General features: G+C 37.1%; 1 protein-coding gene across 2 annotated transcripts in view; it reads right to left on the reverse strand.

Annotated features, from left to right (window-relative positions):
* The window catches only part of LOC105440611, a 36,605-nt gene extending 33,505 nt beyond the window's left edge, over positions 1 to 3,100 (reverse strand). The window contains exons 1-2 of one of the 2 annotated variants that reach the window (XM_030995200.1): positions 2,961 to 3,100; positions 760 to 925 (exon numbers count right to left, since the gene is read on the reverse strand). In XM_030995200.1, coding sequence (XP_030851060.1) covers positions 760 to 880 — 121 coding nt within the window. In that variant the 5' untranslated portion in view covers positions 881 to 925; positions 2,961 to 3,100. Of the gene's footprint in view, positions 1 to 759; positions 930 to 2,960 lie in introns of both variants that reach the window. The other variant, XM_030995196.1, reaches the window with a different exon arrangement.
* Positions 3,101 to 11,867: the final 8,767 nt, after the last annotated feature.

Raw genomic sequence — 11,867 nt, forward strand, 5'->3', positions numbered from 1 at the left:
GGTGTACCTGAGAATCTACATGTAGTTATGTTCAACCCTTGGACTTTAAAGATAAAGTTGAGTTATGGTCATGCGATTGCATTGTGAAAGAAACGTTGTGGAATCGATCAGAAAAGGTTGATCATCTAGCATATAAGTATTGGTGTGTGTACTGCAAATCAAAATGATAAGAAATTTGGCCAAGTCTTGGTAAAGTTAAGAGCACTGTACACAGAAAGATGTATATGGTACTACACGAACACGTGGCGTAAAAATCTGTCCCGATTTTTACGATGTTACATACCTTATTTAGAATATGAAGGCATTTGAAGAGCCATGCTTTTCAGGGAACATGTTTTAGCTGATGTTCTTCCACACTCGCATGATAACAATGATAACACTCACAAATTATCTTTCACCTCTTCCCAGAACTCAACCTTCTCTTTAACACCTTGGGCCAGTTTCTCAAAGTCGTCATAAGTCTAAGTTTGTGGACAACCCATAGAAACGTGTGTTAATTCTATAAAAACACGTTTCAATGGGATGTCTAAGAAGTTACATGTAGACTTATGACGATTTTGAGAAACGTCCACCTGGGAGGCGTTTCACAAAACTTGTCATCAGTTACAAATGACAGTTTTTGTTATAAGCTACTGAAATCCTTGCTTCTGATTGGTTATCAGCAGATTTGTCACTGATTTTTGTCATTTGTCATTGAAAAAAGGTTTTGTGAAACAGGCCCCTGGTTCCAGTAAGCCAAGGCATATAATTTGTTTTTACCTGATCCACTTTGAACCCATACTTCCTGTTTAGGTTCTAACCCCTCCTCTTCTTCCTCCTCCTCCTCCTCAAGCGATGAGTCTTCATCGTCTGTTTCCATAGTAACAGAGTCAGAATCCATCTTTTCAGAGTCCTTCTGCTGCTCTTTAGACACCTAACTCTGTATCTGCCTGAAGAAAAGAATGAATGAATTACAAGGTTGCCTTCTCTCTTTCTTTTTTTTTTAACCCATTGCCAATGGGAACGAGGTGAGTCCTGTATTAAGTATATGGGAATGAGATAATTTAGGAGTCAACGTGTTAATGGAGGGGGGGGGGGGGGGGGAGGGGAGGAGCTAGGAGCTAGAAACAGTAGAAGACAGGTTCACCCAAGCAAGTAGCAAGTTGCACAATAGAAAAGGAGTCTTGAATAAAGATGTCTGTCTGTTATGATGTTAAATTGATAATTATGATTTTAAAATCCTCTTCAAAAAGTTAAGATTTTCTCCCTCACATTTCAACTTGAACATTGCTAATTGCTGATGCTATAAAATTCTTGTTCAAGCAGCAGGAATAACGTTACACATGATTTGTCATCAATCGTCTAAATTTGTCTTGCAAGCACATCTTCTGGCGCTTTTGTAGTTCCGTATCCATTTTGTTTGCAGTTTAAAAATCCATTCTTAGCAAAGGAATTTTAGCCCAATTTTTAACTAATTTTAATCATAATTATATATATGCATTTTCCACCTGAATTTGGATTACATTAGACATCGGGAAGCCTTCGTTTAGGGCTTCGATGTCGACGGCGTCGCTCAGTACCGTCTCTACACTGTATAGTCCTGTACCTCAAACTGAAGCTATGCGTACAAAATTATGCAGACTTCTCGTATGGTTTATGGTATCGCGCATACGAGAAGTCTGCATAATTTTGGACTGATAGCTTCAGTTTGAGGTGCAGGACTACAGTGTAGAGACTGTACTGAGCGACGACGTCGACATAGAAGGCCTAAACGAAGGTTTCCTGATGTCAGATATGATCCAAATTCAGGTGGAAAATGCAATATATGATTATGATTAAAATTAGTTAAAAATTGGGCCAAAATTCATTTGCTAAGAATGGATATTAAACTGCTAAAAAAATGGATACGGAACTCCACTAGCACCCATCTTCTTAGTCTTGCCCCTCTCTCCATTGAATGTCAACAGCACATTTGTAGCTGCCTATTCTTTTGCTCTCATTTTGGTAGCTTTAAATTCTATTCTAGATGCAGCACCGACTTGAAATTTTGAAATTGACTTGCCTTAGACTCTAGATCTAGAGATTTAGAGTTAGATCTTGATCTTAACACTTACACGCTACAAACAAATTCATCGATTTATCACACAGGCAGAAATAATCTTTTCAGAATCTCAGAATTGGTGTCCAGACATCGCTTAGAAGCACTAATGTTTAGTCTCATGTGCATTTTAATTTGATGCAAGGTTCTTTTGGAGGCATAGTTTTAAAGGTTTGTGTAGAGTTCAGGTTTTTGACGTATAGTGGGAGGCTGTTCCAGTCTCTTAATGTATTTGGTATGAAGCTGTTCAAGTACGCGTTTGTTCGGCATTGTAGTGGGACTAGACGATTGGTATTCTCTCTCACAGATCTTGGTGCTTCATGAACATAATCGGGGATATCCACAGCAGCTTTGACAGCCTAAATACCCGACAACACTAACAGTGATTTCTTCAACTACCTTAATCTAAAATTTAAAACTCTTGACTTGACTTTGAGTCTCAACTTTATAAACATGATAAACTTGCTAAAATAACAATTTAATTTCTAATCTTTGTCATTTTTTCTGAATAAATAGTTGTGAATTCTGAATTGAACAAAAACTGTTAATTTAACAAAAATTGTGAATTCTGACCCGGAATAACACAACATTTTCACGTCATTTCAACACACATGCACTGCAAAATTAATGTAGCAGAATATAAGGGACCCTTGCCAACTTTTGCTGCCCGGTGCATCGGGGAGGATTGAAGGACCAATTTGCATCTGCTCAACTTATCTTTCCCTGCAAAAGCCCAGCTGCTCCATTCATTACCCATGCAGATTTGACTTCTCACACACATGTACTCTCCTCACTCGCGCGGGCACACAAAGTCCATCACAAATTTCTTCAAACTTTCTCAATGATTAGGACCCAAAATGAATTGCAAATTAAGTAGACTTACCTAAATGACGCTTTTCAAAACAACAAAATTAGGGATTTGAAGCTAGATGTTTCAAGTCTCATGAAATTTCTCTGAAAAACATGATTTTCTCAAAGTAATTTCGCCGGTTCGTCGTCGAACCAGTGTCAGTCCAAGTTTCGTTTGCGCATGCGCTAAATTAACGAAGCTTGATTTTGTTCCTTTCTTTATTGCGCCCTCTTTCATTTGAAAACTTATAGATGATCATAAATCTTGCCATAATAATTACTCTTGGAAAACATTAATTCTATTTCATTTTTTCAGCCCTATTTTTCTCTCATTCTCCATCAAAAGCATTTTTGGCAGAGCCCTCGGCTTTACTGGACATTTTGGTAACACACATGGTATCCCTCCGTTCATGGAGTGGGAGGGGGGGGGGGGGCGGGGGTCAGCTAGTAATTTACTTTTTACGACGAAATTATTGTTAGTTGTATATTGCATTTAAGTGCTCCTAAATATAGAAACAGGGACAATTAGGGCACGATATAACCCCCCTCCCCCTTATATGTCTATCATCTTGTTTCTTCAAATTTGTTTCTACTTTTTTTTTTGTACTTCTTCTTTAGAATCATTTTCTTGAACTGGATGACTTCGGTAATTCGTGGATCAGCTCTTTTCTGTTGACGCTCTATTCATAAAATTAGTTGACTTTCTCTATTCAAAATTAAATCCTTTTATTCCATTGCATGCGGATGAATTGTACAGGGGGTTCAACTCCGCTTCTGCATCCGTCTAGCCTGAGGGTCAAAAAGTGTACGCTGCTTCCACTTATCATGTATTAGCCTATGAAGACGACACATAGGAATTTTGGCCTGCGCGCAGCATGTAAAAAGTGCAAATTAATTTATTTAATATTCATGATTTTAGTTGAGCCTCTAGTCCATACGGAAGATGATCGAATCTCTTTGAATTATACTTGGGGCGCCCCCATGCATGTCGCATCCCTGTGAGTGTTATATGATTTTGCCATGATCACGAGATAAAATAAATTGTTTTCTGAAATTCAAAATGTCAAGGGATTCAACTCATACATGCTTAACTGACTCTTGAAGCAGCTATCCCACCTGGGTAATGGGGCATGGGGTGGGGTAGTTACAGGCCTCGCGTTTTTCAAATTAAGTGGGGGGGGGGGGGGGGAGGCCGGGGGCTAAAGTATTTACGATCAGGTAGAGCGGAGCGTAAATTAATTGGCGTGGGGTCCAGAGGAAAAGCTCTGGCGGGGATTCAGGGAGCGGAGCCCCCGGAAGCTCATGGGTTTAAATAATTACAGACAGATGAGCATATTTTGATAGGTCTACCTTATTTGTGACACTGGCAGGTCACTGGCAGGTCGTTAATGCCGTAAATGATGGAAGCAATATTTCATTCGATTTCAGACACTTGCTAAAGATTAGAACATTTAACGTTGACCCTTTATTTTTACGAGTACATTTTATAGGTGAAACATACATTTCTGTTTAAAATATAATACAAACGACTGAAGCGAGTACCATATCTACGGAAGTGTTAAAGTGCCATTCTACTTGACGACATGACGAGATATTTCATCTTGTCAAGTCGACTTAATATCCATATCATGTCGACAGGTAAAGATATTTAACCTACCATGTCGACTTATCAACTTTTATTAGTCGACATGGCGAAACAAATTATCTTGCCAAGTCGACGTCACAAAAAGTTCCTGTCGTCATGGCGACATAAGTTATCTTACCAAGTCGACTTCTAAAAAATTACATGTCGTCATGGCGACATATATTATCTTACCAAGTCGACTACCCAAAAAGTAATGTCGACATGGCGAAATAAATTATCTTGCCAAGTCGACTTCACAAAACGTTCATGTCGTCATGGCGACATGTATTATCTTGCCAAGTCGACTTCACAAAAAAGTTCATCTCGTAATAGCGACATAAATCAAGTCGACTTCCCAAAAAGTATATGTCGTCATGGCGAGATATGTAGTGTGACGACTATTTCATGCAGCGCGCGTACGTGTAGTTCATTCACAGTCGACTAGTCTAGGTCTAGTGACTTCTTAAAACTGACTCCACGTGATCATTTATGTCGCCAAGACGACATCTACTGTTAAGTCGACTCGGTAACATATTTTATCTCGCCATGACAACATGTAATTCTTACGAAGTCGACTTGGCAAGATATTTTTATTTCGCCATGACGACATATACTTTTTGGGAAGTCGACTGGGTAAGATAATTTATGTCGCCATGACGACATGAACTTTATGCGAAGTCAACTTGGCAAGATAACTTATGTCGCCATGACGACATGAACTTTTTGTGAAGTCGACATGGTAAGTTAAATATTTATACATGTCGACATGATATGAATAATAAGTCAACTTGACAAGATGTAATATCTCGTCATGTCGTCAAGTAGAATGGCACTTATTAAGATGGTGATGATGATGAACAGCATTTTTATGGCGCCATAATATATCTGTTTAAAAAAACATTCAAAGGCGCGAGCTCCTCCAATAAAATTAGCATTTAAATGTCTGAAGGAAGATGTGAGTTCTTTTAGTGAAGCTTTGAAGTGGTCCAGGTTGTCAATTTCGCGGATAGATGATGGGAGGGAATCCCATAGGCGAGGTTTCCATATTCCTAAAGAAAAGGTTGAGTTCTGTGAAGAGGAACAAAATAATTTGTGAGCGTTATCATTGTCATTATGCAAGTTTGGAAGAACATCAGATAAAACATTCTCCCTGAAAAGCATGGCTCTTCAAATACCTTCACATTCAAAATATGGCATTTAAAGGTTCTATGTCCCATTTGCAGTCCTAAAAAAGTTAAAAGGTTGAATTCCAACAGCATTTTTTGTAAGACAATACTAATTTAGGACTTACCTAAAAAAGAGGGAGCTTGAAAATATTTTTAGTGGGAAAATAACGACAATAAGTTGTCGAATCGACTTATGAGACATAAAGCCAGTAAGTAATAGTCTGATTTTTCAGACCATTGTACCGAATGGTTGTACGTTTTATGCTGCGCAAAGATTCAATTCGTTTATTTTTTGCCATTACCAGAAGGGGATTATTGATGTAGACAAATGCTCATGTACTCTTTACAGCTCATTTTATGTATGTCATTACCAAAATAAAAAAAGCCATTCAGTCACTCAATAGTGTCTGACAGTGAAGTCTAGCAAGTAAACGGGTTTCCTTGCATAATATGAATATTAGGACACTGCTAACGTTTAAATTTCACAGATAGGACATAGTACATGACATATTCATAATTCCTGCAAAGTTCTACAAAATTGTATGCTGGCTGCAAAAGGGACATAGTATCTTTAATAGCATAAAAATCGGGACGGATTTTTATGCCACGTGTTCGTGTAGTCCCATATACATATTTATGTATACAGTGCTTGAAACTTTACCTAGACTCGGCCAAATTTCTTATCATTTTGATCGATTACACACCGTTTCTTTCACAATGCAATCGCACGACCAGAACTCAACTTTACCTTTAACAGCTAAATTAACACCCAGATGAAGAAAAGAGCAAACCTAAAGTAACGACGTTGGCCACGATAGCTATCATTTGATTTGGAACAGGGTTGTTGTTTTAAGAATAGGAAACAAATTACGTAATATCTTCTAGAATCTGGCTCCTTGCAAGTACCACTGTCAATATGAATTGAACGGGACTTCAGAAAGGCTGGAAGTTGAATTTTGGATTGGTGTATACGAATAGGCCTATTCTGAATAAGAAAATATCCACTAGCGCGTATAGCGTGGTGAAAAACGAAGACCGTCTCTGTCCTAAGCAGTGCCACAAAATGTATCGTCGAACTTTGACCTAAGCGTATAGAATATATCATATTTTACATCATTGGTCAATAGTTGAAAACGCACGTAATGTCACTAATTGAAGACTTTTAGGCACTTTAGATGATAATTATGCATTCGCATGATTGACTAAGTCTAAGATGCTCATTGATATTAATAGGGCCTGCCTCAGTAAAACACGAGGTTTAGGTAAATGTATCATTTTGTTTTTAACAATTAATTAACGTAATTTAATGCTAATCATGTCTGACTTTTTCACATTTTTTGTCCTTGTCGTAGATCTCTTTACGCCTGAGCCTTTTTAACAACCAAGCCCCGGCGTTCCGTGGGCCCTGGCTGACATAATTATTATAATATCAATACAATCACAACTTCACAATAGCTTTCACATACCTCCTGCATGTATGCTCACATTCAATACTTTTGATGACTCGGTCTTTCACTTCTTTTGACACAACACAAAGAAATATTTTCTGGAAATGTATACATTACTTCAAGTTTATTCCTTCCATTATCTTTGAGAAAACATAATTGAAATAAACACGAAATATGTAACATAGTTTGAATTGAACATGATAACTGGTATAATTTCATCATAATAATAATTAGGCCTATGCTTTTATAGCGCAATAATGACGGAATGTCTCTATGCTGTTACAAAGATAATAAAGAAAGTTAATTAATCTACTATGAAAGAACCACAGCCCTACACTGCAAAAACAGGGTGTTCAATTTCTATTGAATTTTGTTGACACCATTGGTGTTATTTTTAACACCGGTCAGATTTAAGCATGCATTGATAATTACTTGGTGTTAAGTAACATGGTGTTGTTTTATGCTCGGTGTTGAAAGTATCATCACGTGATTTCGTTTAAGGTGGTTGATTGGTCGAATAAGTTTTCACAAAGTGTACGCGCGCTTAATGATTACTTTACACGTGTTCACAGAAGAATACATTTCTCATGATTTGTTAAGCAAATTATGACAATGCACATTAATTTTGTGATTTGTATTTTCCTTTGGCTTATTGACCAATAAATTATTTGTCCGATCTTGTTACGATTACATTAACGTTTTAGCAATAGATATATTGATTATAAGATTACTAACCAAGAAACAACATGCATATTTATTGTATATTCGTGTACCAGCCTGCATCATTTAAATGTTAATCTTGAAATTACTTCAAATGATCTATGTGATGGAGTTAATGCAATGGAGATTAGAATATACCTATTGGTGGACAGTTGCAAACATCGATTATGAATTATCAGTTTACATTGGTTCTTCTACCCTGGTCGATAATGGTCGATAATAGGAAATATGGAATGTGGGGGACCATTGGATCAACAAGAATATAAACACCAAAAGTGGAATTGAATTTGTTATAATTCCAGATATTGTTGATAATCTACACCAGTAGGAGTTGTCAAATATTACCACCAAGAGTGGAATTGAATTTGTTATGATTCCAGATATTGTTGTTAATCTACACCAGTAGGAGTTGTCAAATATTAACACCAAAAGTGGAATTGAAATTATCTAATTCCAGAAAATGGTGTTAAGTAACACCAGAGGAGTTGTCCGATATAGATACCAAGAAAGTGTTAAATTGAACATCCTTGGTGTTAATTTTAACACTCTGGTTTTTGCAGTGTAGTAAGGAAGGGGAAAATTAACTTTAATGAATATCAGAATAACAAGATATAATACATGATTGTAGTATACAAAATAATGTATATAAAACATCGATTTCCTCTCTAATTCAAAATATAACTAGGAATTCTTAAAAACTTAAATGGATCTCGTACATATATACATGTTATACAAATAATAGCTTAAATAGTTTATTTATATACACCAACATTATAAGTCTATAACATCATAAAGTACGTAGACATATCAAAATAACATTAAATAATTGAAAATCCTTAAATAAGTAAATTTAATTTAAATTGAACTTAAAATTCAAAGCATTGGTGTGTTCTTTTCACATCGTTGGGCTATGGCTAAAAAGAACAACTGATCCCCCTCCCCTGCTATACAGTGGTTGTTACTTGTTACCGATCGTGTAACGATGTAAAACATGATCTATTGTTCCAAACTAAATCATCGGTATCTATTTTACTGTCATATATACTCTGTTTACCTTGCACCGGACACAGTACAGGTATTTATATCTGTTTTTGTAACGATATACATATCATTAAGTCGCTTGTATTAGGATTAGAATGCAAACCATGAACCATGAACAAATTAAATGGCACTCTTAAATCTTTTACCTTTTCTCAAAAGATCCCTCATCTTTTTCTCTCTCTCTTCACTCTGTCGAGTTCCCAAGCTTGTTCCTTTAAATTTCTCGATTTCTGTCTTTATAATTGAAAAGATTTGTTTATGTTCGTTATAAATTTAAGGTGCAATATGTTACACAATTCGTATTCCTTTCTAATCTTAATTGTTGTTCCTTGCCAATTTTTGTGAATGTATTGTTTTTTTAATTACATTTTGAACAATAAAAATATGGACTGATTTACAACGAATTTTCTTTCAACAAACCTAGCCGAATAAATGACTGAATGAATAAAGGAATTATAAATGCATGATAAGCAAAGAGAGATAGAGGAAGGAAACTAGGGATTGAACAGAGTAAGGCTCTTTAAAAAAGTGTTTACTCGCAGATACATTAAACAATTATGGATAATTATATAAAAATAAGTGATGTCCTAAATTATCAAAATATCCTTGGAACAAAAACAAAGAAAGAAACGAAAATGGAATTATGCCTTCACCATGATAACCAATGTATTAATTAAGTCAACAAACTTGGACAAATTGCATATCTATAAAACCTTGCATATTTAAACAAACACGATACAAACAAAACATAATTAATCGGTCAACAAAATGAAAGCATTATAATACATCGGAGTCTAGACGGGTTATCACATTTCTGCACAGGCTTGCAAGGCAGAGGAACTGAAAGGACTGCATCCGTGAGTTTTAAACTCCCGACATTCGATGAACCATTATCTCATAATAACAATAAATAATAATATCGAATATTTAGGAGCGCTTAAAACAATAAGTACCATAGCTCTTACAAATACAAATATATGAAAAAAGGACACAAATGTACAGTACAGGAAGTATATCACATAGATTATTGGAGAAAAGGGTGAGTTTTGAGGGATCTTTTGAAGGTGGCAAGAGAGGTAATTTCCCATATGGAAAGAGGGATGCTGTTCCAAGTCTTTGATGCAGCTACTGCAAAGCGTTTTTTAGCCGCTGAGATGTTAAGTTAACATGTGTCGGTTAGTGAACAAAGATTACGAGTTGGTGTATATATTTGGAGGGTGTCATAAATATATTAATTATTCGGGCAACAGGTGCCGCATATATCCTAATCGTTGGGCAACGAGGTACCCAAATATCCTCTTATTAAGACAACGAGGTGTTTAATATGTGTTTTTATTCTGAGTATGTTGGTGACTATTATGAGCTGTGACAACGGAGACCAGGCAAGAGTATAGTAGTAATGACTGCTTTGAGAAACATAGTTGTTTTTATACGCTCTCGGGAAGGTTACAATCGAGCTATTGCCCTCGGCAAGCCTCGGGCAATAGCTCGATTGTAACCTTCCCGAGAGCGTATAAAAACAACTACGTTATGTTATGTTATGTTATGTTGTTATGTTGTTATGTTATGTTTCGAAAATTAAAGCAGTCATTAATACTTTTATGTACCGAAAAGGGTCATAGAATACATGTGCGACTTACCAATCATGGTAATCAAGTTTTTTTTACGCTATCGAGACAGCAGACAGTGTAAGGGCACAAGGTACATACGAAAACGTGTGTGGGACTATGAACGGGCTGGATTTTTCGCGTTACTGAAATGTGCTCAGAATTCAAGTAATTCATCTATTTAATGACTTTAACAGACAGGAAACAAGTCAAAGGTAAGGACAAGAATAAGTGCGTATCAATATAACAGAAATTTTGCATGATACAATCAGGAAAGCTATTTAAATTTGTCAGAAATTAGCAACAAACACACCAAATTCAGCATTGCAATGACGCACAGAACGGCGTAGAATTCAACTTTTCATCCACCAAATGAATTCAAACACTTGCATTATACAATCTTCAATACCTCACCGTTATCGCATGCAATAAAATCACAATCTATATCTAGACCTAAATCTACGGCTAATAATAAAACGTAGGGCCTACCCTCTTGGTGTTCTTGCTGTCTAGCGACCATTCTTCACACACACAATGTATAGTATCCGCGATCGCTCAAACCGGTAACTTGAATTTTACCCTCGAACTATTACATGGGCGTGGCATTTTTCGTTTATTTACGGGAATGGCTAAAACCAGTGGCGGATCCAGGGGGGGGGGGGGGGGCCCCGGGGGCCCGGGCCCCCCCCCCCCTTGAGAAAAAATCATGTAAAATCACGTGATTTTTACCTTTTTTGGGGGTTGGGCCCCCCCCCCCCTGGCGCTCAAGGGGGGGGTGCAAATTGAAATTTTTTTGAGGATCAAAAAAAAAAAATGTGCTCACTACCCCCCCCCCCCCCCCCCCCCCCCCCCCCCCCCCCCCCCCCCCCCCCCCCACTGAGCGAATTTTTGGCCGGCACGTTTTTCAAATTTTCGGGAGCAAAAAAAAAAAAAAAAAAAAAAAAAAAAAAAAAAAAAAAAAAATTGTGCTCTGTACCCCCCCCCCCCCCCCCACTGAGCGACTTTTCGGCCGGCGCGATTTTCAAATTTTCGGGAGCAAAAAAAAAAAAAAGTTGGGCCCCCTCCCCTAAGAAATCCTGGATCCGCGCCTGGCTAAAACCATGACTGCAATTTAGACCAATCAGATGGCTGGATTTCTTAAGTGAGGTATATAATAGATAATATTTATACGGTGCAGTCATTCCATTTGACCGAATAACAATATAAAATGGCTGCGTTTTGTAAGTATGTAAAACTCCACGTTCAATTTGCAAAACTGAAATCTACTCCCATGTCTCATGGAAGATGTAAAGACTACCATTAGTGCAGAACACAATCTCTCCCGTTTTGAATGCT

The sequence above is a fragment of the Strongylocentrotus purpuratus genome, unplaced genomic scaffold (genome assembly GCF_000002235.5).
Source record: "Strongylocentrotus purpuratus isolate Spur 01 unplaced genomic scaffold, Spur_5.0 spur5_contig_852, whole genome shotgun sequence".
In the NCBI taxonomy this organism is placed as follows: Eukaryota; Metazoa; Echinodermata; class Echinoidea; order Camarodonta; family Strongylocentrotidae; genus Strongylocentrotus; species Strongylocentrotus purpuratus.